Genomic DNA, 26,132 nt, shown 5'->3' with positions numbered 1-26,132 from the left:
AAAAATAACATATAAGTTGAAACCCTTACTTGAACTTACAGTGAAATACCCATTCAAATCTTCATTTTCTTAGAGCATATGAAAAGCACGGATTAGAAGTCAGAGCCTATGCATAGACATTTTTCACAGACATGGGAGCACTACAAAGCCGTACAAACATCGAAAGTGTACCGTTCAAATCTTTTGCGCGCAGTTGTTAATACAGTTACCATTTGTAAAAAATACGTAAAAGAACAAGCGGGGCCCAGATAGTCGTAGCGGTAAACGCGCAACTATTCAGCAAGACCAAGCTGAGGGTCGTGAGTTCGAATCCCACCAGTCGAGGATCTTTTCGGGTTGGAAAATTTCTCGACTTCCCAGGGCATAGAGTATCTTCGTACCTGCCACACGATATACGCATGCGAAAATGGTCATTGGCATAGTAAGCTCTCAGTTAATAACTGTGGAAGTGCTCATAAGAACACTAAGCTGAGAAGCAGGCTCTGTCCCAGTGGGGACGTTACACTAGAAAGAAGAAGAATGTAAAAGAACAAGTAGGGTGGATCTAAATGGAATAAATTGAAGTAGAGTAGAATTGAATAGAATAGAAAATAATTAAATAAATATGAATAGAATACAGATGTATAATATAGATACAGATAAGTGATGTTCGAGTGTTTCTATCAACTTTGATACAGTCATTGTTCAACTATATTGATTTGTATATATTTAAATTATACTTTGGCCCTTTTCTAATGCCAATCTAGACAGTATGTGTAAGTATATATTTGGGATCGTTCAAATATAACGGATCGTAATGCGATAGGGGGAGGGAGAGGGTCTTCGGTAATGTTACGGTTCATACAAAATTTTTAAATTTTCCATACAACAGCTATTACGTGGGGGAGGGAGAGGGTCTCAAATCGGAAAATTATGCATTACGTAATATTTGAATCATCCCTTTTATACAACTTGCTCCATTGAATGAAACAAGAACTTGAGCTTGAGCTTGAGCTTGAGCTTGATTGGCCGCCCGTGGATGCACTCCAGTATCGCCAGATCAGCAGCACTTACACAAGGAACCAACCGAATGACTGCTTGGGACTAACAGGCATCCTCAGTGTATAAGTGCTGGTGATCTTCTATTTTTAGGCAACAATGGCACCTGCCACGTCAGAATGCAGACCAATGAGGGGAAGGGGGAGGAATTGATGATGCATTGAACTGACTTCCACGTAGACCGTATATTCCACTGCATCCACGTCAGTTCATGCGGGAGTGTATGGATTGGGGGAAGGCATGGCAGAGAGGTTTGCTTTTGTGGTTAGCAGACTGCCTATATATCAGGCGTAAGAAAGGCGTGCGCGAGGAAGTAGGAAGCGTTAGGGAAACGGTTTCTTGTCCGTCTCTGGTTCTTGCGTTTGCTATGAACGAATAGTATGAGTGGGATATATTTAGAATGGAAGATAGAAGCAAGTGAGAGATATACAACTATAAAGTACGAGGAAAGGGACGGGCCTGGGATTGAACCCATGACCTTCTGCATATGAAGCAGAAGCGGTAGCCATCAGATCACCAACCCCGTCTTGCTCCATTGAATGAAACAAGAACAACCGCAAAGGTGCAATGATTATGTATGCACCTAACAGTTGATTATAGATGGAACGGAAATCACCTAGCAATATTCTTTCCATACATTTCAAAAGGGCTTTTTTTTTATCTGTATGTCCTGTTCAAGAACTATTCATACATATTTGAATGCTTTGGACAATTTCCTAAAATCACTATCAAGCGTTAGATTGGTCGATATCATTTTTCGTGTATTGGTTGATTAGTAATAACTAAACAAAGCATTGGCCCTTTTCAAATGTTGGTCTAGAAAAAATTACAGAAATGTATTTTTAAATATCTAAAACAAGATAAGAAAGTATAAAACTGCAAGATTTTGATATAATCTGTTTGTTTGAAAAAATTAAAGTGAAATACTTCATGTGATTTCTATCAAAAGGGCGTAACTCAAAATTCTGACTAAAGTTTTTTTTCAAATTCGGCCCAGAGGTGCAGAACAACATCAGGAATCAACTGCCGGCTGCCGTTTGGATGGTATATTTTATTTGATAATAACAGTAATTGGAGCACCGTGACCCCGAAATGGGATCCCGTGATTTTTTTTTAGAGGCGATTTTCAGCACTAGAATATCATCTGTATGAAAATTTTAGAACGTGAGCCAATGAGACTCACCGTTGTACTTGTTTTCCTGCATTCTGTTGTTTGACATTGACAACATTATAGAAAACAGACATGGAAAACAGTGAAAAATGTTCATTTTCACCCGAAATTACGATATTTTGGTGAAAATGCAAACGATTAACTAGCGCATGACGGCTCACTATAGTAGCATGTCCGAAAGAACTAGAAACTATTGAGAACCAGAACTATAGGTCCAAAGCCCTGATAAAGGTGGGTGGTTGTGATGGTTATGACCAGGGATTGAATCCTGAGAAAATTGAGAGAATCTCTCACGTATCGCTCTTTGTAACTATCATAACATGCTGCACATTATGAGAGACTGTTTATCGTATACTGCTACAACTTTGATCAGATTGGGGGGATAGTAGCGCATGATAAAACCCCTCTAAACATACTCCAAGCCTGGGGGACACTATTGCTATTTCAAGTTCGTGGATTGTTTATCGTGCTAGTAAAGAAAAACACCTATCCCCAACGGTAAACAAGCGAGAAAAATAGATTTTATCATCGCTCTCTCTTTGGGGCTCTCGCTCGCTGCTTCCATTTATCAGACTTGTTACACCTTGCGATACAATGACGATCGTGGACCGCAACGGATGGGATGTTTTTCTTTGCTTGCTTTGATCGTGCTTCATACTCAAATGAGAGCCAATTCTGCAATGTCTGGTTATGACAGTGGTCATCATGTAAAGAACAAACGGTCAATGCTGTATCGTGTCAGCACCGAAGAGGCAGCATCTCTAGCACGACGTAGGTAGCGCAGCCCTGGTAAGGTGGCCTATCGAAGACTCTTCACCAACCAAGAAAGGCAAAAGTAGAGCAAACGGATTGATTTTACGGTAACAGACCCGGTAACGAATAAAGGACAACGATTGGAAAGTTGGATCTTGGAACGTGAGAACTTTGAACGAACCCGCGCGTGTTGGGCTCCTGGCTCGTGAACTGCGGAATTTCGGCGTGAACGCGGCAGCTATCCAGGAAATACGCTGGCCGAGAACCGGTGAACGTGAATTCCGAGCGGAGGACCCCATCGCCAACTCTTCATTCAAATACCACATCTACTACAGCAGTGGCGACAGAGCAGAACGTGGAGTTGGCTTCATAGTGATTGGGAAGTAGATGTAGCGAATTATTCGGTGCAAACCGGTAAGCAATCGAATCTGTGTGTTGAGAATGAAGGGCAAGTTCTTCAACTTCAGCCCGATCAGCATATATGCGCCAACGAACGATAAGCCCGATGACATGAAGGATGAATTCTGTGAGAGCCTGGATAAGATTTACGGAGAGTGCCCAAATCAAGACGTCAAGATAGTCATCGGCGACGCAAATGCGCAGATCGGGAAAGAAGATTTCTTCCGACCCGTCATTGGAACGGAAAGCCTTCGTTCCGTTACCAATGATAATGGCCTGCGGCTAGTAACCTTCGCTGCTGCTAGAGGGATGGCAATCAGCAGTACCTACTTCGCACGAAAGAATATCCACATACGCCCGGCAATGGCGTGACGCTACGCTGTAGCCATCAATGTATCAAGGTAGGATGCATCTGGCAGCGAGATGGAACACAACTAAGAAAAAAGAAACCTGCCTATGAAAAAATAACAAGTTTGTATCATACTGCGTTATGATGTTAAAAGAAATTTTCAATAACAAGGTGTATTAGAAATGAAATGCAGGATGATGTTGTTATTTATTTATTTACTTGGTATTGCATGAATTAGTGTGATATAACCTCGTTAACGATTACCTTACCAATCAGGCTAAGACCTGGGTGGCCTCTGTTGTACGTAGGAGACGTCTCCATTTGACTCGGTCCATGGCTGCTTGTCGCCAGTCACGCTTTCTGAGAAGGGTCGGCAGATCGTCCTTAATTTCTCGGATAAAAATATTTTAATTTCAATGCACTATGCGCCAGGTACGCAATCTGGCGGGAAAAAAAAATTAATAAATCGGTAACGAAGTGTTTCCGGTATTTGGTGTTTTCTGCAAAGTTTTTTGTAACAACGAGGACCATCTACTGACATAAACGGATAGTTCGTAAATCGTCCGCATAGGTGGCGCCACAATCTAACTTTTTACTTTGACGTTCTAGAGACTTGGCATGTTCTGCAAAGTTGTTCATTTTGATAAAATAAACAACTCTCTCGAAGACGTCAAAATTCCACAGCCTACTGTTTTCGAGTTATTGGCGAAATCAGAGGAAATTAGTGAAAAAACGATTTTTTTTACCGAATTCGACATTTTTTCTAAGAATCATGTCATATAATATTTTTTGCTGATAAATATACAACGAACGCAAGCTCTGGTGGAAAAAAAAAATAATAATACGACGCATAAAACCTAAGAAATTATGAAAAAAAAAACTTGAAAAATAGAGCAATTTTTAAACCTTAATATCTCCAAAAGCGCAAAAAATCGCAAGCTCAAATTTTCAGGCAACATAGAGCAATACTTGATGAAACGGATGTCAAAATTCCAAAGAGGTATATTTTGGTGTTTTTGAGATTTTTTAATTTTTTACGGTTTCTTTTCCATTACGCGATTAATATTGTCATGGCAAATATTTAAGTGTATTTTTAAATAATCGGAAAAATATATTTTATTATTTCATGATATTATTATATCTGCTCACAGTACAAGCTGGTTTTGGATTCCATCTCGAATTCGTTGTCACAGTTTTCCGGAAGCTCAAAATTTAAGCAAATCCGGTGAATAAACACATATTTAAGGTTAAACAGTTCTCAAAATCGAAGGAATCTCCAAATTGATACCTTTGATCTGTATCCTCTGTTTCGAAACATCCAAGAATCAACGCTCTTTTCGCTTTAAAACAAATCTACAAGCTCCTGACAAGAGATCGTGCGCTCTGAAATTTTAGTGTTTAGAGATATCGACATGAATATGCTTTAAAATTTGATTTTCCGTGTTAAAAGTAACACATTCACAAAATAAATTGCTCACCTCGAACCAATTAACTGACACATGATCAAGTCTTTCATGGCATACTATATCATATGAATTATTGAAGAAAAACAATTATGTACCCAGTTTTAATCTACACATTCATCTACATTACTCAATATCAACTCAAGGAACTGATCTTAAACTGAATTTCATGGCTACATACAAAAGTATCGACCGTGATAATTTAATTTTGAATTTGTTAATCGGCATATCGGTTTCATGGCTACTATAATGGCTTTTTTGAACAGTTTTCTGAAAGTTTTTGTTCTACGACTCGTTATTTCTTGAAGTCGATCATCCATTCAGATTCGTCATGGAAATTAACTGTATTGGAGAAATATAATCATTGTAAAAAAAATGATAGATCTCAAAAACACCAAAATATACCTCTCTGGAATTTTGACACCCGTTTCATCAAGTATTGCTCTATGTTGCCTGAAAATTTGAGCTTGCGATTTTTTGCGCTTTTGGAGATATTAAGGTTCAAAATATGCTCTATTTTCCAGGTTTTTTCATAATTTCTGAATTTTTATGCGTCGTATTATTTAATTTTTTCCACCAGAGCTTGCGTTTGTTATGTATTTATCAGCAAAAAATATTATATGACATGTTTCTTAGGAAAAATGTAAAATTCGGTGAAAAAAATCGATTTTTCACTAATTTTCTATAATTTTGCCAATAACTCGAAAACAGTAGGCTGTGGAATTTTGACGTCTATTTTATCAAAATGAACAAATTTGCAGAACATGCCAAGTCTCTAGAACGTCACAGTAAAAAGTTAGATTGTGGCGCCACCTATGCGGACGATTTACGAACCATCCGTTTATGTCAGTCGATGGTCCTCGTTGTAACAAAAAACTTTGCCGAAGACCCCAAATACCGGAAACGCTTCGTTACCGAGTTATTAATTTTGCCCCGCCAGATTGCGTCCCTGTCCCATAGTGCAATTTAGTGTAAACTGAGGCACATAGTAAAAATAAACCAAATTCATCTATTGTTACGGTATTTCATTTAATTTCCAACTAAAGATGCTTTAATACTACATGGTCGTGTAAGCTTGAGGTGCATTTGATTGAAAAATAAGCGATTTATAGAGGAGTAACTTCGTGCGATGGCGAACTTTACTCGATTGAAGAGTTCTGCGGAGTCCAAAGTAGGCACGATTTCCAGCAACGATGCGTCTCTGGATTTCTCTGCTGGTGACGTTGCCGGCGGTCACCAGTGAGCCCAAGTACATGAATTCTTCGACAACCTCAATTTCATCACCGTTTATATGAACTTGAGTTGGGGGTGAGCCGTGTCCTTTCTTGAGCCCCTTGCTATCATGTGCCGTAAAACGGGGTAACTTAGATAGTTTTTTCGAAGAAAACTTCAATATTTATGCATGCTGGCTCAAAGAATTATAATTTATATTTTTAAAACAAGTACTGACATCATAGCTATCAATTGCACTTGATAGATTCCCAAAAGATTTATTCTGAATGGTTATATTATTTTTCATATAATCGAAAGTCGGTTTTCTGTTTTGGGGTAACTTTGATAATGGAGTAGGTATAAATCGAACAAAATTGAATGAATTACAGAACATGTACGGCGTTGCATACCTCTAGGCGTTTAATGCTATATGAAAATTCCTGACTTTAGATTACAAATGTGGTCCCAGTTTGTAAAAATGGTTTTCGCTAAGAGATTTGACACCGAATTCATGTTCTACTATAACTAGGCGGTCATGGATAAGTGACGAACTCATTATGACTTTATCAAAAAGTGATCGTAGAACAGATTGTTTGTAAGCGTTGCAAAAATGCTAAAATCTAGTAAATTTTTAATATTTGCATATAAATTCCCAAACGCACTTGATTCCAACGAAAATAGCTTTGACATTAAGTGTCATACTAATACTCTTTACTATTGCATTCGTTTTTGCTAAACTGATTAACAGGAACTTCGTTATTTCGTTTAATATGTTGAGGGTCTCGAACTATCAAAGTTACCCCGTTTTACGGTACTTTGTCTTCGACACATTGATGTTCAGTCCGATTCGCCTAGCTTCAGTCCTTAGTCGAATGTACGTATCCGCCATCGTCTCAAAATTCCGTGCTACAATGTCAATGTCGTCGACGAAACCAAGTGGCTAGATGGACTGCCTGAAAATCGTGCCCCTCGTGTCTACTCCCGCTCTTCTTATCACACCCTCTAACGCACTGTTGAACAGTAAACACGAAAGCCCATCACCTTGCTGTAACCCTCTGCGAGATTCGAAGGGACTCGAGTGTGTCCCTGATACTTGGACTACGCACAACTTTCGCTCCATCGTCGGCTTGATCAATCTTATCAGTTTGTCCGGGAAACCGTATTCGTGCATAATCTGCCATAGCTGTTCTCGATCGATTGTATCACAGGCCGATTTAAAATCGGTGAACAAATGATGTGTGGGTACATTGTATTCACAACATTTCTGCAACACCTGGTGGATGGCGAATATCTGGTCCGTTGTAGCTCGTTCACCCATAAATCATACCTGGTAATTCCCAACGAATTCTCTAACAATTGGTGATAGACGGCGGCATAAAATTTAGGAGAGTACTTTGTAGGCGGCGCAATGCAACTTGTCGCCCTTTTTGTAGATGGGACACACGAGACTTTCCATCCACTTCTCCGGCAATACTTCATCCTCCCAAATCTTGGAAATAACCCAGTGCAGCGCTCTTACTAGTGCATCACCACCGTATTTTAGCAGCTCGCTCGGTAGTTGGTTCACTCCGGCGGCTTTGTTGTTTTCAACCGCCCAATCTCCGTTTCTACCTCTTGGAGATCTGGAGGCGAAAGTCTTTCGTCGTCCACGCGTGCTCCCTAAGTTATTTCCATATCTGAGCCCGAGTGGGTTGGACCTGGTCACTATGGCTTATCAGGTGGCCAATAATCAAAAAAGTGATGTGCCCCAAATTTAAATTCTTGTTCGCCATTTCATTGTAAACATGTCTGCTAAGAAATCCCCAAAATATTAGGGCATGATTTGCATTGCACACTCAGATATGAGGTGCCAAATTTGAGCCTATGGAGAAAAACTTGTTTTTTTTAACAAAAACTATGGTTTACTCAAATGAATATAACTTTTTTTCTATAATACTTACGTAAAATGTTTTTACACCATTAGAAAGCTTACAAAAATGGCTTCCTAGAAACAATAAAAAAAATAAAAAAAAACTTCAAAATAGTGGCTTTTATGATGTTTTTTTATAAAGCGGGTAAAAAATCGAATAATCTTATAGTTAACACATCGAGTACTTTTTTGTCCCAAGTTGTCCCAGGCTTAAATTTAGTTCCAAGGGTACTTTGAGATGTAAACTAAAGGATTGTGAAGAATTTAGCTGCACAAATTTGCACTTTTTTAATTTAAGGCTTTTTTGAATTTTTCCAATATTTTTAACCATTTTCTTTTGAAAACAGCGAAAAACTAATTTAGAAAATAACTGAATTTAGCTAAATCATTCATATCATCATTTCTATGTAAGTTTTAATATTTATAATGGTTTACATAACGATAATCGCATGAATGGATTATATGCATTATAAGTAACAAAGTTTAATATTTCGCTATAGGCCCTATGTAAAAGTTAGTCGCGAAAACTTGTTTTTGAAAATAAAACATCAAATTTGTATCATAAAACTCATAAATACGACATGAGATGGAAAAAATATTTTTGGCCGCCAGTCTGTATGGAAACCGCCCATAGTGCTGGTGTGTCTTTATCGCGGAACAGCTTTTCCATCGCTTCGTGATCTCGCCCTTCTTGTGCGGCGTTGCAGCATTCTCGCCCATGCTGCATTCTTCTCATTCTTCAACTGCTTGCATTCGCCGTCTTACCTGTCGTTTCTCTGTTTCGGGGCCGCTGGACCTAGTGCTGTTGTTGCGGTGCTACCGATGGCGGAACTTATGTGCCTCCAGCCATCTTCAAGAGTGGCGGCGCCAAGCTGCTCTTCCGTTGGTAGGGCCACTTCCAACTGCTGCGCGTAATCTTGGGCTACTTCTGAGCCCGTAGCCGCTCGATGTTGAGCCGCGGCCTTCGACTTCGACGCGATTTGTTCACCGTCGACAGTTCTGAACGCACACATATAGCATCTAGGTAGAGGTTCGAATCTTAATTCGCACTGCGGTATGTGCGAACAATGGTGATGTCTGAGAAGAATTTTCCGTCGTTTAGAACGTGGTTGATTTGATTCTTAGTTAGATTATCGGGTGATCTCCAGGTTGCCTTATGGATATCTTTGCGAGGGAAGAAGGTGCTTCGGACTACCATACCACGAGAGGTTGCAAAGTTGACGCATCGTTGGCCGTTGTCGTTATATACGGCGTGCAGGCTGTTCCGCCCGATCACCGATCTGTACATCTCCTCTCGTGCTACCCGTGCGTTCATGTTGCCAACAACGATTTTCACGTCACGCGGCGAACATCTGTCATATATCTGCTCCAGTTGCACGTAAAACGTGCTGTAGTTGAAGAAACGGCCATTTATCCACATCTTTGCTGCCACCCGATAACGCGTTACCACATCTTGCCCAACACTATGAGGCCAGTTCCTAGCTCATTGTACCACAGCTTTGGTAGAAGGTAGCCGCTCGATGCCCGCTTTTCCACACATTCTGTCCAGTCCAACAAAGTTTCTGCAGCGCTACGATATCGAAGTTTGGGATGTACAGTCACCCCACAGTTATGGATCAGCTAAGGGTCAATTTTTAGAATAAAATATGATTACAAATCATGGTGACCTTGTACAAAACAAAATTACCCGCCTGGCTAAGCCGAATATAGTTGTTTAAAAAAAAAACACAAAAAAATCTCGATTATTTACGAGAAAGTGTCGATTTCGATAGAAATTTCAAACGTTGTCCATCCCACAGATGTGGATCAGTGGAACAGGAGGGTCCTTATTATGGATCAAATCGACTCATATTATGGATCAGAACACTATAAAAACGAATGGTGTGTTAGTGAAAGTATACGTTCCGGCGTTTCTTTCGCAATCATCTTATTGTTGATTCATAACTGTGGTACCGTAAAACGGGGTAACTTTGATAATGCGGGTAACTTTGATAGTGCGAGACCCCCAACATACTGAACGAAATAACGAAGTTTCTGTCAATTAGTTAAGAAAAACGAATGCAATAGTAAAGAGTATTAATATGACACTTCATGTCAAAGCTATTTTCGTTGGAATCAAGTGCATTTGACGATTTTTATGCAAATATTAAAAATTTACTAGATTTTAGCATTTTTGCAACGCTTACAAACAATCTGTTCTACGACCACTATTTGATAAAGTCATAATGAGTTCGTCACTTACCCATGATAGCCTAGTTATAGTAGAACATGAATTCGGTGTCAAATCTCTTAGCGAAAACCTTTTTCACAAACTGGGACCATTTTTGTAATCTAAGTCACAAATTTCCATATAGCGTTAAACGCCTAGAGGTATGCAACGCCCTGTAAATGTTCTGTAATTCATTCAATTTTGTTCGATTTATACTGCATTATCAAAGTTACCCCAAAACAGAAAACCGACTTTCGATTATATGAAAAATTATACATCCATTCAGAATAAATCTTTTGGCAATCTATCAAGTGCAATCGATAGCTAGGATGTCAGTACTTGTTTTAGAAATATAAATTGTAATTCTTTGAAACAGCATGCATAAATATAGAAGTTTTCAGCGAAAAAACTATCAAAGTTACCCCGTTTTACGGTACGGGTTTCAATGCCCCACAGTTATGAATCAACGATTCTATGAATACGGATAACATTTTATTTCATACGAATAAAATATACTGGATAATGTTATGATTGATTGCAATGCTGTACAGATTTATGGTTCACGTAGATAAAATGTGTTCTGCGTAATTGCAGCTCTATTGGATGAGATATTCTCCGTTTAAGCCAACTTTGATCCATATCTGTGTGCTATCCATAACTGTGGGGTGACTGTAGTTCGTCTTAGATTAACCTGTCGCAACCTGCGAAATCAAGTGACTTGCAGTTTCATATCGCAATCCCTATTTCGTCGAGTAAGTTTTTGCCGATTGCTCCGGGTCTTATGTTCTCCTATGTTTTTCGCAAAAAAAGTTTTTTTTTACGGCTGGCTTATTGGGCATACGCCAACACTCCTGTCTCGCCGGAGCTCTGTTTAACGTCCCAACTAACACTAGGACGATCGCGCTGATGGGGCTACCACCTTGGATTTAGCTGTGCGCTGTTCAGCATTTCTTGTTCAGCCGCTGCATACCATAACAGACGCTGTTTGAGCCGCATCTCCTGATGAACAGATGCTCGCGGCGTACCTCATTAATCTAGCTGATGTCGGAACCAGAAGTACGCAACCCTTAGCTGGCGGTCTTTGTCATCGTTTGACCCATGGAAGCGTGAGGTAGGAACCTGTGAAGACCAGAGCTGTGTTAATAATTAATAGCATTTTTATTCGAATGGATGATAAACTTAATTTGTACAAGTTTCGCTAGAAAATCGATTTTTCTATTTAACAGTTATTGCCAACGGGATGATAGATAACCATTATCAAGCGATTTGGTACGTATTTGAAGATTTGTCCATGAAGATACGCCACTGTGCATCGTGCTCATCATGAGTCGATATTTCTATAACTCTATTTTGTTTCCATGTCTCGATATGCATGTCTTGTTGATGGAATTGATTTTTTTCTGCGCTATGAAACAAGTCATTTCTAGTCACCTGATGTTCAGAGCAGATCGAAAGCAATGGAAGTTTTTGAGAAAAGGAAGTCGAACACGTTGACTCTTGCTCAGACAGCAGAAATAATCAATAGATTCGAAATGGAAATGAAGGACACTGAAATAAAGTAAGACATAAAAAATTCCATAAAGAACTGTTTCAACCATCATCCACAAGAAGGACAAATGACTGAACCAATATGAATCCCGAGGAACTCCTCAAGCAAAACGAGACTAACCGCTGTTAGATGACAAACTTCCCAAGAAACATTAGTAGCTAAACAATAGTTTTTTTTTCAGCTGAAGTACGCTTGAAAGTCGTTTGTTCAACTCTTATTCAGCATAAATGTTTGTTGGGTTGCACAATCACTGGTAATCTTTGTCCGTCAAGCTAGGGAGAGCCAAATTCCATTATCTAGAGCAATTATTTGTGAAAAATCTTTCGAAATTTCAAGGGCAGTAACGTTTAGCTGGTAAAGTTTTTGAAACGGCAAAAATTACTTCCAAAAAATTGTGCGGAGAAAGCGCAAGCGTAGATACCATTATGACAGATGGCAGGAAGGGACATACATAAAAGACCGTAGAACATTTTCAAGGCCGATGAAACTGGCGTGTTTTTCAAGTGTCTTCCGGATAAAACTTTTGCCCTACAGACTGAATCATGCCATGGAGAAAAATATTCGGAGCAACGATTAACGGCTAATTGCGCTACAAACATGAATGACAGCGAGAAACTACTCCTGTTCATAATAGGAAAAAGCCAGAAATCACGTTGCTTTAAAAACGTGCGATCACTGCCGGTGATATACAGAGGTATCAAAAAAGCCAGGATGACAAGTCTTCTGGTTAGTTTTTTGATTCTTCTGATGTTGGTGAATAATTGTTCGGCTCACCCAAAACCCGTTCAAGAGAAATAGAAAGTAACCGAGCTGTGTTTCTTCCCTCCAAAGGCAACATCCGTATTGCAGCCGTTGAACCTCGGAATCACGTTGAAGCACTATTACAGACACGCACTTGTAAAAAAATGAATTCAAAGAATGGATGAAAGATAGGAGAGGTATTTTTAATTTATTTCTACGTTTAATAAAAAAAAACATGTATGTATTCTTTCAACAGATGATGGAAGAAATAATCGTTCTTGATGCCATAAATCTTTTATCCAAAGTGTGGTCCATTAACGTTTCTGCAAAGACAATTAAAAATTGCTTCCGAAAAGCGGGAATTGTACTAGAAGGAGATCACAATATTCCTCTGGCAGAACTCATGCTTCAAAAAAACATTCGACGGTACACCCTGAAGTTTCATTCCATGAATAATTGCAATGTAGACACGAATTGATTTGCTGTGAAACTTTATCTGATTCTGATCTGTAGAAATTACCATTGCCAAAAATTTCATAAGTACAGTTACCCCACTGTTATGGATCAACTAAGGGTCATTTTTCAGAACAAGCTGTGATGAAAAAACATGGTGACGCTTTACAGAATAAAATTACCTCTCTGGCACTGCAGAATATACCTGTTTTTGAGATTACACCTTAAAACTCGCGGTTATTTACCAAAAAGTATCGGTTTCAATAGAAATTTCAAACGATGTCCACCCCACAGATGTGGATCAGTGGAAGAGGAGGATCCTTATTATGGATCAAATCGACTCATATTATGGATCAAAACACTATAACAGCAATTTACCAGCGAGGTAAAGAAATGGTGTGCTAGTGAAAGCATACGTTTTGGCGTTTGTTCCGGAATCGTCTTATCGTTGATACATAACTGTGGTATGGTTTTCAATGCCCACAGTAGGGTGCCAATGAAAATCGATTTTTCGAATTTCAAAAAATGGTAGTGCTCAAAAGTTTTTTCTACTCGAAAAAAGTCCCCATGCAAAATTTGAGCTCAATCGGACTTCATTAAGTGGACCCCCAAAGCGGTCAAAGTTTGGCTTTTTTGACCCATGAAAAATCTCCAAAAGGGGTACCTTCGGAATTTTCTCTGGAAGTTCTTACGGAATTCCACCCTAATAAAATATCACGAATCTAATGAAGGAAATGGCCTACGATGATGAAACAGGTGATAAAATACTATTGTTTTTAATATCCCATTCAAATTATGATTTTTCAACAGAAAGGCCCACCGTAATGGAAAATAAGTGAACCACCCTAATAAAATACCACATATTAAATGTAGAAAACGGCTTACGATAATGTGAGAGATGTTCCAATACTATTGTCTTCAATATTCAAATAAAATTCTATTTTTTATTTATTTTATTATTTAACAAAAAGGACCACCCTAATGGAAAGTAAATTAACCACCCTAATGAAATATCACATATAATATGGTTTCAGTGGCCAACAATGATATAGGATATGTTTCAATACTATTGCCTTGAATTTCTCAGCAATTGAATTCAAATCGTTCATTTCAAATTCAATTCACTCCCCAAACTCAAAAATTTACTAAGTCCCAAAAGGTCGATTTTTCAAAAAAAAAAAAAAAAAATCCAAATAACACCAGATCTCGACGTTTCATGCATTTCTAAGACATCAAAAAAAAAATTTCGATTTCGGAAATTTCATGGAGATTTTTCATGGGTCAAAGAAGCCAAACTTTGACCGCTTTGGGGGTCCACTTAATGAAGTCCGATTGAGCTCAAATTTTGCATGGGGACTTTTTTCGAGGAGACAAAATTTTTGAGCACTACCATTTTTGAAATTCGATGGCAAAATTTTTCCCATACATTCCATTGGCACCCTAGCCCACAGTTATGAATCAACGCTTCTGGGAATACGGTTGACATTTAATTTCTTATGGACAGAAAACATATGCTTAAGCATATTATAATTGATAAGGATGCTGTACAGATTTATGGTTCACGTAGGTTAAATGCGTTCTGCGTAATTGCAACTCTATTTGATGAGATATTTGCGTTTTAATCCAACTTTGATCCATATCTGTGTGCTATCCATAACTGTGGGTGACTGTATGTTCAACTCAGCGCAATTAACGAAGTGCTGTAAAGAAATCACAATTTCTTTTCAAAAATTGCCTATTTTGAGCCGTATTCCGCGGTTCATTTTTTTACATGTGTGTTCATCATTACCCTAAAACGGCTAAAAATCGATTAAAACATTTGTTTGAACATGCTCATAACCATCTTAGAATAAAATATTGTACATAGTCACGAGCGATACCTTATGGTTTTGAGAATAGAAAAACTTGCAATAGTTGCCAATTTGAATGATATTTTTTTAGAGAAAAGATTCGAACCCAGGACTCATATATGCTAGACAAGAGTCCTGGGTTCGAGCCGAGCACGTGAATTTACCTAACATCTTAATAATGTGTATCCCTGGCCCACGTGAATGAAAGTTTCAGGCCACCTGCTTCTATTTCGGCCCACTGGCTTCATGTTGTTACCATGTCATGTGAAATATTTTCAAACCGCTTTTATTTTCAACGTGTATGATATCCGCCTTCAAATATGCAATCTACATGACTTTTCGTTCCCACATAAGCGTTTGTTCATCTCAGCCCGTTTCAACCGATCACTCGCCTGTCTAGCGAACGTTGTCTCTATCAAACTGGTGCTTAAATTGAACGCAATCTTGCACTCTAGTTGATCAGCAGTTCTTTCATACAAATAAGTCTACGCAGCTTTCGGAACGTAAACATTTTAAAACATTTTAGTTTCTTAAATAACATTAATTATCAACATTCATTTCAAACATGAACGCCTTCATTAAAATACACATATAGATAAAATACTTGTCGCTTCGCAACTGACGCTCCCGACGACGCCACCTTACATCTCATCCTCGATCTTCATCTTGTTAACGTAACCCCCGTCGAGGCCATTCTTTTTCCCATTCTGCTCCTTGACCAACTTCTCCTGGGCCTCGATCGACCACGGCTGAAGTTCCCCAGACGCCCAGATCCAATAAATCACACAGCCAATCAAATAGATTCCGGCGGCAATGTAGAACACCACTCGCCATTCGTCGTCCGATTTGTTCGACGTGATGTAACCGGTGAGGATGGGACTCACAATGCCGGGGATCGTGGCGAAGGTGTTGGAAATTCCCATCAGAACTCCGGCGCTTTTTGGGGACAGATCCAAATGGTTTACTGCGAAGCCAGACCAAGCAAAGGCGCCCATGCCGACGGCGATCGTGAAACAGGTGATGGTGGCAGCCGGCTTCAGAATGAACGCTCCGGTGATCATGAACACGGTTTGACCGAGGAAGGCGCCACAGTTGAAGAATCGACGGACCTGCGAAAGAAGCGGGGAATTCAGGTTGGTTTGATTTATTTGAGATATTGAAAGAAAATTACCTGGGTCGTTGTGAGCCATCCTTTAACCTGCGACAGATCGGCAAGATAACCGGAAACGAACAGGAGAATTCCCATGACCAGATAAGGGATGGCGGAGATGAATCCAGTTTTCTCGAGTTGGAAGTGCATGGTATCTGGATGAAAATAGACCAATTGAATAAGGTGATTAATTAATTATTTTAAGAAAAATTGTAAAAAAGCTAGTTTAAATTTGTGTTTCAAGTTTTCTTCGAGTGTTTCGGCAATAATCTTATTAAAAGTAATTGATCATAAATAGCTTAGGATTCTTGAAAACCGTCGAAAATTAATGCTTCAACTGACGATCTTATGGATATTGTCAGAATTCCACCAAAAAGTTCGTAGGGAAACCGATTTTTTACTTCTTTACTTCTTTTTTTTACTTGGCCAATTGAGTCATGAAACCACTATTTTTTTCACATTTAATACGTAAAGATTCTTACAATTAGTTCATTGAGAACCAGCCATAAGTCTACCAAAGTTTTCACCATCAATTATTGCGAAAGGAATTAAACTTCAATCTTGATAAAATTTTTCATGTACTACACAAAGAATAAATCAAAAATTTCACTAGGAGTCCACAGAATAGGTGAATATTACATAATCTACGATTTCCTTACATAAAATACAAATTTCTCCAGATTTGTTGCTCTAAAACTACGAAGAATAACGGAATCACTTCTAGTGATAATTTCATGATTTTATCTAGGTATCGCTTAAGAGATTGCTTATTATCATCCTCCAGGAATTATATCCGCAAATCATGTATCGATTATTTCACGAGCTCTCTATAGAATGCGATCCATAGAGGAATTTCTGAAAATGAATAAAGTATCTGTAGTAATCCCTGCAATTTTTTTTTTGAGGATCCTGGGTATGTCTATAGAGAAATCGCTACTGAAAAACTAACTTTTCAAAATCAATTCCTTGAAAACCTTACAGAGAAGAAAGAATATATATGGGTCATTGCAAACCAAGTGTCCACAAAAAAGTATAATCGTGTAATCATCCCTTAACCCTTAGGATCAACGCGTGATTGCAAATTTGACAAAAACTTATGATTTTGAACAACGAGGGTTATGACTATTACGGCTTACTATACTATTGGTTAATAGAAAAAATCTGAAGTTCATGATTTTTTTTTACATTCTTCGATTTATATCTTTGAAACTATTAGACAGAGAAAAAAGACCTCCGACACTTTTGAAGAAAATTGTTTAAGGAGAGAAGGAAAAAATATATTTAGGACATAGTGTTGATAAATATACTTATTTTCAATGAAAACTTTAAATCGCATTTTCGTCGAATGAGTATCTTTTGATTTTTTATGATTCCATCTTGTTTGTCAAACATTTTACTTTTCAAAAACGCTTAACTGCCATTGGCGCTTGAGCCAATCTTGAAAAAAAGGTGTTTTTAAGTTAAAAGTTTCAACGAAGATTTTATTGATCAATGCAAAGCTAGGTTTTCTGGGCTGACTAAGAACAAAACAAACTAAAAAGTTTAAAATAAGTTCATAATAGTGTTTTGTTTTATTTTAACATTTTTTTTTTTCAAGTCAGACGTTATATTAATACACGGAGAATCCATATTTTAGTATTTTTAACTTTTTGTTTAGTTATTTTTCCCTCTCTATTTCATTCGCTCCTTCTATTGTTGCCAGAGAGCGAAGAGCGAAACAACCCAAAAACCTAGCCTTAGTGCGTTACCTCAAATTTGAGTAAGTGGTATAGTACTGGAAAATGAGTTATTAGATCTGCCGGTTGAATAAAAAGAACTTAGCCAGTAGGTATTTTTTCACATGGCTGCAAATGAAAACAACTTCTACCCTATCAACTCAAAATTAGGTTAACGCAAGGACCCCCCCGGATTGAATGGAATGAACTCACTTTTGAGTACTTCATTTTCTCCGGAATTTAATATGCAAAATGAGGTTTTTTACTTAAAAAAACTATTTCTCAACATATCCTTTAAAAACCTCAAGGAGTTGGATATATTCGACAGTTAAATGTCTGATAAACAGGATAGAATCAATATTTTTGAAATAATAATACTCATTCGACGAAAAATCGATTTGAAGTATATGGCAACACTGTATCCACCATTTATGTATGCCTGTACGGCAACACTGTATCCATCATAAATATTTTCGAAAGTGCTGAAAGTCAATGTAAGCAAAGGGACCGAAGAATGGTCCAACAGGCGTCAAAATTTGGCGGTAAACAAAGTCGATTGTTAATAACTGCGGCAATGCTCATAAGAAGCTGAGAATCAAGCTCTGTCCCAGTTGGAACGTAAAGCCAGAAAAAAGAAGTAGGAATGCTTGCCGGAAAAACTCCTGAAACCATTCTTGAAGGTGATTTCTCGAATAGTTTCTTCATTAATTCAAATAAGTGGTTGCCATAGAAATACCTTGATGAGTTGCTGGACGTTACCCAAGAATGAACTGGGATGGATTTTGATAGGAATATTTCGATGATTTATTGAACTGATTTCTGAAATATTCTTGGCCTTTCTAAAAGAAATTTTGGAAGAATTTCGATAGTAGTTATTAAAAAAATTCAAAAGAAGAACATGACGGAATACCTTTGATAAATAAGTGAAAAAAAAAAAACATGCAAACATTTTTGAGAAAATTCACGGAGGAATCATTGTGCATTATCATCAAAATTTGTCCTAAGACAATTTATCAGGACATGTAGGTGCCATATGGAATCATAAAAATAATTCATAAGAGACACTTTCTAGAAATATCTGCAGTTATATTTTAGGGGGTTATTTTGAGATATAAATTGGTTGACAAGAACCTGAAGAGATTCGTGATAATCAATATGATATTGCATCAGCTGTTTTTTTTTTCCTAATGAAAAGAGATTTTGATATTGTTCCGCTGTACTCACTATTGTTTGTCTACACTTGTTGGCGCAAAAGATTACTAGGGGCCAAAGATTTTCCAGAGGTGTTGAAGAAGTTTCAAAGGGATTTTAGGGATTCATTGGGGTTCTCAAAAGATTGCAATTTCCCAAAGTGTTTTGTTGTTCCTCAGCGATTCATAAAGTTTCTCATAGGTTTTCGAATGGTCCCTAGCATTTGCAAGGAGCCATTTCGATTACAAAGCATCCCAAAGTAAAGTCAAATGCTTTTCAATGCACTATCAAAGGCTTTTAGAGTCTAACGTTCTTAGCGTTAATCAACGATAAACGTTGATTTTGCTCTGGATGAACGTCAATGTAGTTGTATTGATTTTCATGATTGTTAGTGTCAACTTTAACGAGTTTGCGTTGAATCAACGTCAACGGTCACCGCTAACCAAAGCGTTGATAATTTGGAAAGTTATTATATTTTGTACAGGTTGCTCGAAAATATTTCAAAACATCAAAATACAACACGTTTCTATGCTGAATCGATGGATACAATTGAACAATAGATTAAACAAATCTATGTTCACAGTGCACCTGAGAGATTGTATTGAGATATTCCAATGTATCGCTAGTAAAACTACAGAAGGTATTGCCGGAAATTTTCCTGAAAGAATACCAGTAGGAATATCTGAAGGTATCTCTTGAAGCTTTTCTATGAGAATTCCTGCGGACATTCAGATGAAATCCTTGGGGAATTTCCGAAAAGTTTTCTTGGGAGATTGCAGAAGGGATCATTACTCAAGAAAAACTTGAGAGATTCCTAAAGGAATCTCCGGAGAATGTTTTCAGGTTGTTTTTTGAGAGTTTTGTATAAATCCTTGGGGTGCTACTGAATGAAGTTAGGGGGAATTCACAAAGGAATATTTCATACATCAAGTAATCCCTGGGAAAATTCCTAAAATTATATCGGGTGGTACTTCTTCAAGCAATCTATGGGTGAACTCCTGCACGAACTTTTGGGGAAATTCGTAAATTAATCTATCTGGGATATTCCCAACGAAATGCCAGGGGTAATCCTAGAAGGTATCTCTGAGGAATATCGTGAAGGAATCCCCAGGGACATTTTATATCCGTAACGCGGGTAGATCATCCTTTTGTGGTGCGTTACGGGGTAAGATCTACCAATCTGAAACCTAGTCTCATCTTGTTTATCGGGCTAGGGTAATATGCAGGCTAGACAATCGTCACCGTCAAATGGAAAAAGTCGGCGACGAAACTAAACGAAGCATCGTCATCGTCACTCAACCAGCGTCGGATGACGATTAGCCGCAGAGATCCGATCACATAGGCTCGGCGTCATGACGAACAAATACGATTCCTTCGTTACGGGCGAATCTTAGTTCGGGAGCACTGAGCCGACCCAAAATATGAATCGTGTCTTCCACAGATTAAGAGCATTTTTTTTGGAAAGATAAAACAAAAACAAAACACATTTGGAATCGTACAAACAATCACACTATCAGAGCTATTGTAGAATCATGAGGAGAGCGGGTTCACTTGCCAATACAGTCGCTTCTCCACATCTTGAAATCGAAGGGACCATCGAGATACGGAGAGATCGAGACTAAGAACAAATTTTTAATGAACACTAGTTTGAAAATCACTCCGTTACCATGAAAATAATGAACAAGCAGACGTCATATCGCGTTCTGAAATTGTTTTGGTAATATGTTTCGATAATTGAAGAATTCAAGATAAAAAATACTTGATTGATTTGATTTGACTTTATTAACGAGATTTTTAGCCCTGGGCTAGTTCATCTCGGGACCAACGGCTTTACTTCCCTTCCGAAGGAAGTCGTCACTATAACTTTTTACGTCATAAGTGACTATGTCGGGGATGGGATTCGATCCCAGGTCCTCGGCGTGAGAGGCGAGTGTTCTAATCACTACACCAGGTCCGTCCCCAAAAAAAAAAAAAAAAAAAAAAATACTTGTTACTAGCAACAGTTTCAAAAATTCAAGCAGATGGTTAAAGACTCGGAGTTTGTCAGTCCTGCAACTATACTTGAAGCCAGACCAAAAATCATGAGTACTAACTCAACAAGGATTGTTTAATGCTGGTAATCCAAGGACTCACGTAAATGCTGATAACTAAACAAATTTTCTAGCTAGATTCAGTTTTGCTGCTTTGTACTCCTTTGAACAGTAAAAGCGAAACAAAGATGTGACTAGAGATCCGTTGCCTGGTCAAACAACAGGTTCCTCAGAACTCAAATCGATCAAATTAGCTAAGATGCAGGTAAGTCTCTATGAAGGGTATAATTAGCGGAACCTTTGCATCACATACGATTTTTACTAATCCCTGATTTTGATTCCTCTAGAACTGTACAGATATCGATACTTGGGCGGCGTCCATTTATTACGTAACGCTAAAATTGGCAAATTTTGACCCCCTCCCCCCGCTCCGTAACGCTTTTTGTATTAAAAATTTAAAATTTTTGTATGAGCCGTAACGCTTGAGCCTACTCCCCCCCTCCCCCTTGAGCGTTACGTAATTTGTGGATGCCGCCTTGATGATGATCTATCAATGGAAATGGAGTAATCTGACATGCACTACACATTAAGGATACGGGTAATGCCACAATAGATCAAAATAATGGTCACAGTGGCTCATCCGAACAGAGAAAAAACAAAAAAATGGGGACATTTCCGAAGGAATCCCTGGTCAAGAAGAAGAAGTCTCGAGGAACAGCTCTGAAGAAATCCATAATGAGCATTCCTAGATTTTTTTGATAATTCAATAAATGAATCCGTGGTAGAACTCCAAGATGACTTTTTGATGGAATTCCTAAAAAAATCCCCAAAGTTATACGTAAAAGCATTCCTAGTATAAATCCTGAATTAATCTTCGAATTGAAAAAACTTCTAGGCGAATTTCTTAAGGTATGTCTGAAGCTATTCAAATAAAAAATAGTAACTAAGGTTACCCTCGATGTAATTCTTAGAAAAATTCATCAACGAATGCCTAAGCAATTCCATAAGCAATTCTGAAAGAATCCATGGACCAATTTCCGGAGGAATTGCTTGAAAAACCAGTAGAAGTATTCATATAGAAAAATAGGAACCATTAGAGGATTTGAGGATTATCACAGAGATCCCCCGAGGATCCACATTGTACTGAAAACACGAAATCTGGCAAGAATTGAATGTTTTGAAATTTCTGCACGGAAGCCATGAAGCTTCTCTCGACAAATCCGCTTCCATTGAATCCCACCGGTCGAGGATCTTTACGTAGAGGAAATTTTCTCGACTTTTCAGTGCATAGAGTATCTTCGTGCTTGCCACATGATATACATATGCAAAATGGTCAACCGGCAGAGAAGGTCGATTGTTAATAATTGTGGCAGGCTCTGCTCCAATTGGAACGTAATGATAGTAAGAAGAAGAAGTAGGAATGCTTGCAAGAGTTTCAGAAAGAATTTCTAAAAGCATTCTTGTAGGTGTTTTCTCAAAAAAATATTTAATTTCAAATAACTGGCCAGGAGTGGTTTCCAGCGTGCTGCCTTTGTCTCGTTGTGATGTAGCGAAAAAATGTTAAGCAGAATAGCAACGAAAAATGAGCGAGGAAGATGCCGCATAAAATACAACAGAGGAAAATTGCATAAAAAAACTGCCATCACAACTCCACGAGGCCTGTTTGGTTCGGTAGGGTCACTCGAGAGTTGCTTTAAGGTGCGAGTACCTACCAGAAAAAAACCCCGCATTTCGATGCACTCTCACTCGAACCGATTGAGGAGTTGTTTGTGAGGTATAAAACATAATACATTTGAAATGATCGTCAAAAGTGTATTTGATGGAAATTTAGTGCCCTTTATTCCAATATTTTTATCTGGTAAATCTTGAACAAGTTTTTATTCACAAGAGGATAATTTAAAACGACTACTCAACGAATAACATGTGTGAAACAAATAGCTATTCGGAGCTTCATATGTTCGTTTCAATTAGTTCTATTAAGCAATAAAGCAATCGAAACCAATTCTCCCAATGTGAAGTGGGGCGTTGAGGAGTTTAGAAGTACCCAACTTAAGATAAACTGTTGTGTTATTGAAACACTTGAAGTGCCCGATTAACTTGTGATAATGTGTCTTCGTAAATTTTTGTGTTCTGTTTCATTTAACATGGAAACCACATACTCACCCTTCAAGAACGTCGGCAGCTGCGTCAACAGCGTGTAGAATCCCCAATTTTCCGAGAAGTGCGACGCCACCAAAGCCCACACGGCCATCGACGTCAGCATCGCCTTCCACGGGTGCCGAATCTTCTCTGGAACGCCTTCGGTTCTGCCCAAGCTCGACAAAATAAATTCCTTCTCCTTGTCGCTGATGCTTCGATCCACTTCGGGCGATGTTTTGATCATAAAAGTCCACAACACGAACCAAACGCACCCGATGGCTCCGAAAATATAGAACACACTTTCCCATCCATAGGCGTTGGCAAAGATTCCACTCAAGGGCATTGCCACCACCGTTCCGGCATAGTTCCCTGCAAAAGCAATCGAAGCCATTCGGGACCTTTCCGAAGGGGGTGCCCACTTGGACCACACCGCATGGATGCAGGGGAACGTGACCCCCTCGAAGATACCCTCGATGACTCGCACGCCAATCAACCAACCCAACCCGGCTTTGGCCGCCAGCGGAGTCAGGAGGGTTAGGAGGGCCGTTGCGCCAATACCGACACCGAAAACCTATCCAAAGATAACAATAATTAACTCAATTAGCGTCCCTAAGTGGGGCTGCTCTCGATGATAGACACTCACATAATTGCCGCCGAGTTTGTTGGAAATGAACCCTCCGAGGAAAGGTGTCAAAATGTAGCCGTAGAAGAAAGAGCTGAGTACGAATCCTTGCATTTGCGTTGTCCAGTCAAAGTATTGCTCCTGATTTGGGGTTGAAGAAAATTCAGTTCATCAATTAATGCAACTCACTGTGCGTAGGACTAGGGTGCCACAGAAAAAAAAAATCAATATTTGAAAGGCCATGGTGCTTAACTCTAGATTGAAATAGTTATGCTTTTCATAGCAATTATGTAAATGGGTTTATCACCATAACTTTCCGAACATATTTTTTTCTTGGACACCCTAATATACACCCATTTCGACACATACTTCCACAATGGTCCCGTTTCCGAGGTCCACTTCCCGCACTTCGGTCATCGCCACGATGGCCACACTGAGATTCACTCGCAGGGCGTACACATTGAAGAATCCCAGAAAGGCCATGAACACCACCATGTATCTCCGCCGCTTCCAGAACATCCACAGTGGGGAGGAGATTCCATCGCTGGAAATAGAAAATTTACGCAAAAAGAATACCATTAGTTCAAGTGAATGGAAAATTGCATTGGCAATTTAACCCAGTGCGACAATTTGACAGTCAGTTGAAGAGCAATCTTTTCGGCCGTTAGTTTGTAAGTTGTTGCAATTAGATAATGAGTGATAATCACTGTGGAATTATTGAAGACATTTGGCACGTGATAGCTAATTACGGTGACCACATGTGTCTCGATGTGAGGGTGGACGAAAATTATCACAACCGATGACAGCACGAGCAGAAAGTGAAAACAAATAAAAGCGTTGTTCTATACCGAAAAAAATGCCTCAAGATATAACTAAAGAATATTCAGGTTACGACGAGTGTTTTAGAGAATGTTAATAATTATTGAAGATCTACTTCTATTTATGGCGATACCGATGACTGGACTTGCGGTTGTTGATCACCATCACCCCAGTCTCGTGATGGGCCAGTTATAGTTTTCTAGACCATATCCATTCCTCAATTTTAAAGATAGAGAGCGCTGCTGTCAACTCTACTTGCTCCATCGATTCGCTAATCCATTAAGATGATGTCGTCGATGAAACCAATGATCTTAACACCCGTCGGTAGGGGCAGCCTCAGTACGTCATCGTACTTCGTATTCCATAACATCGGGCCCAGGATTAAACCTTGAGTCCTACCATCAAAATAGCTTTCTAGCTTACACAACTGCACCTGTATCTTGAGGCGGTGAAGTGCATGTGCTACCACTTCCCAGCTTACGCTGTTGAACGCATTCTTCACATCCAGGGTGGTAACCACGCTGTAACAGATGCCGCTTCTTTAATGCTCGATGCTGTCTAAACGACCGACTGGATAGCGTCCAAACTGGTAGTTGAACAGGCCGTCCGCACCTTTCGTATCCAGTATTAGCCTGTTGAGAATCAACCTCTCCAATATAACTTGTCCTTCGTATCTAGTAGACAGATTGGTCCATACGCCAACGGGTCACCTGGTGGTTTCCTCGCCTTTGGTAGTAACACCAATTTCTGTCGCTTCCATACATCCGGAAAGACTACTTGATCTGCAGCGTTGCATCGTGGTTCGAACATATCCAGATCCGCATTCACTGCCACTCTTAGGGCCAGTGTTGACCAGACTCATTTCCCCGAAATTCGAATTGAGAAGCCATGAACTGTCATAACTGTGCGTTGTATTCCTGAGATGGAGGGGGAGGTGGTTGGGCTTAAGTGTTGCACATGGGATCCGACAGTTTCGATCTCGGTGGGCCGCAATTCATGTTTCGGTGAAATGATTCGCACTCACTCACTCACTCACCTCATTTCACCGAAACTTGAATTGTGGCTCTCTGGGATCAAAATTGATCGATTTTGTGTGCAGTACTCAAGCTTAACCATCTGCTTTTCTATCTTAGGAGGATAGAGTATGGTTGTAGTAGTTCGTGGCTTCGTAGTTCGGAAAATGTTATTTTCGGGGAAATGAGTCTGAACAACACTGCTTAGAGCAACATTCGGGATACCATCGGCAGTGTTGTTCAGACTCATTTCCCCGAAAATAACATTTTCCGAACTACGAAGCCACGAACTACTACAACCATACTCTATCCTCCTAAGATAGAAAAGCAGATGGTTAAGCTTGAGTACTGCACACA

At 39.1% G+C, this 26,132-nt stretch overlaps 1 protein-coding gene across 1 annotated transcript in view; it reads right to left on the bottom strand.

The window, feature by feature from the left end:
• Positions 1–15,590: 15,590 nt before the first annotated feature.
• LOC5564459 (sialin) overlaps positions 15,591–26,132 on the bottom strand; it is a 37,426-nt gene continuing 26,884 nt past the window's right edge. The window contains exons 2-6 of the mRNA XM_001648757.2: positions 24,313–24,487; positions 23,965–24,084; positions 23,346–23,892; positions 16,268–16,401; positions 15,591–16,205 (exon numbers count right to left, since the gene is read on the bottom strand). Of these exons, the coding sequence (XP_001648807.1) occupies positions 15,738–16,205; positions 16,268–16,401; positions 23,346–23,892; positions 23,965–24,084; positions 24,313–24,487 (1,444 nt within the window). The 3' untranslated portion in view covers positions 15,591–15,737. The remainder of the gene's footprint in view (positions 16,206–16,267; positions 16,402–23,345; positions 23,893–23,964; positions 24,085–24,312; positions 24,488–26,132) is intronic.

Source organism: Aedes aegypti, chromosome 2 (genome assembly GCF_002204515.2).
Source record: "Aedes aegypti strain LVP_AGWG chromosome 2, AaegL5.0 Primary Assembly, whole genome shotgun sequence".
Lineage (NCBI taxonomy): Eukaryota > Metazoa > Arthropoda > Insecta > Diptera > Culicidae > Aedes > Aedes aegypti.
Note: the sequence above shows the minus strand (reverse complement) of the source record. Positions and strands in the feature narration are given on the sequence as shown.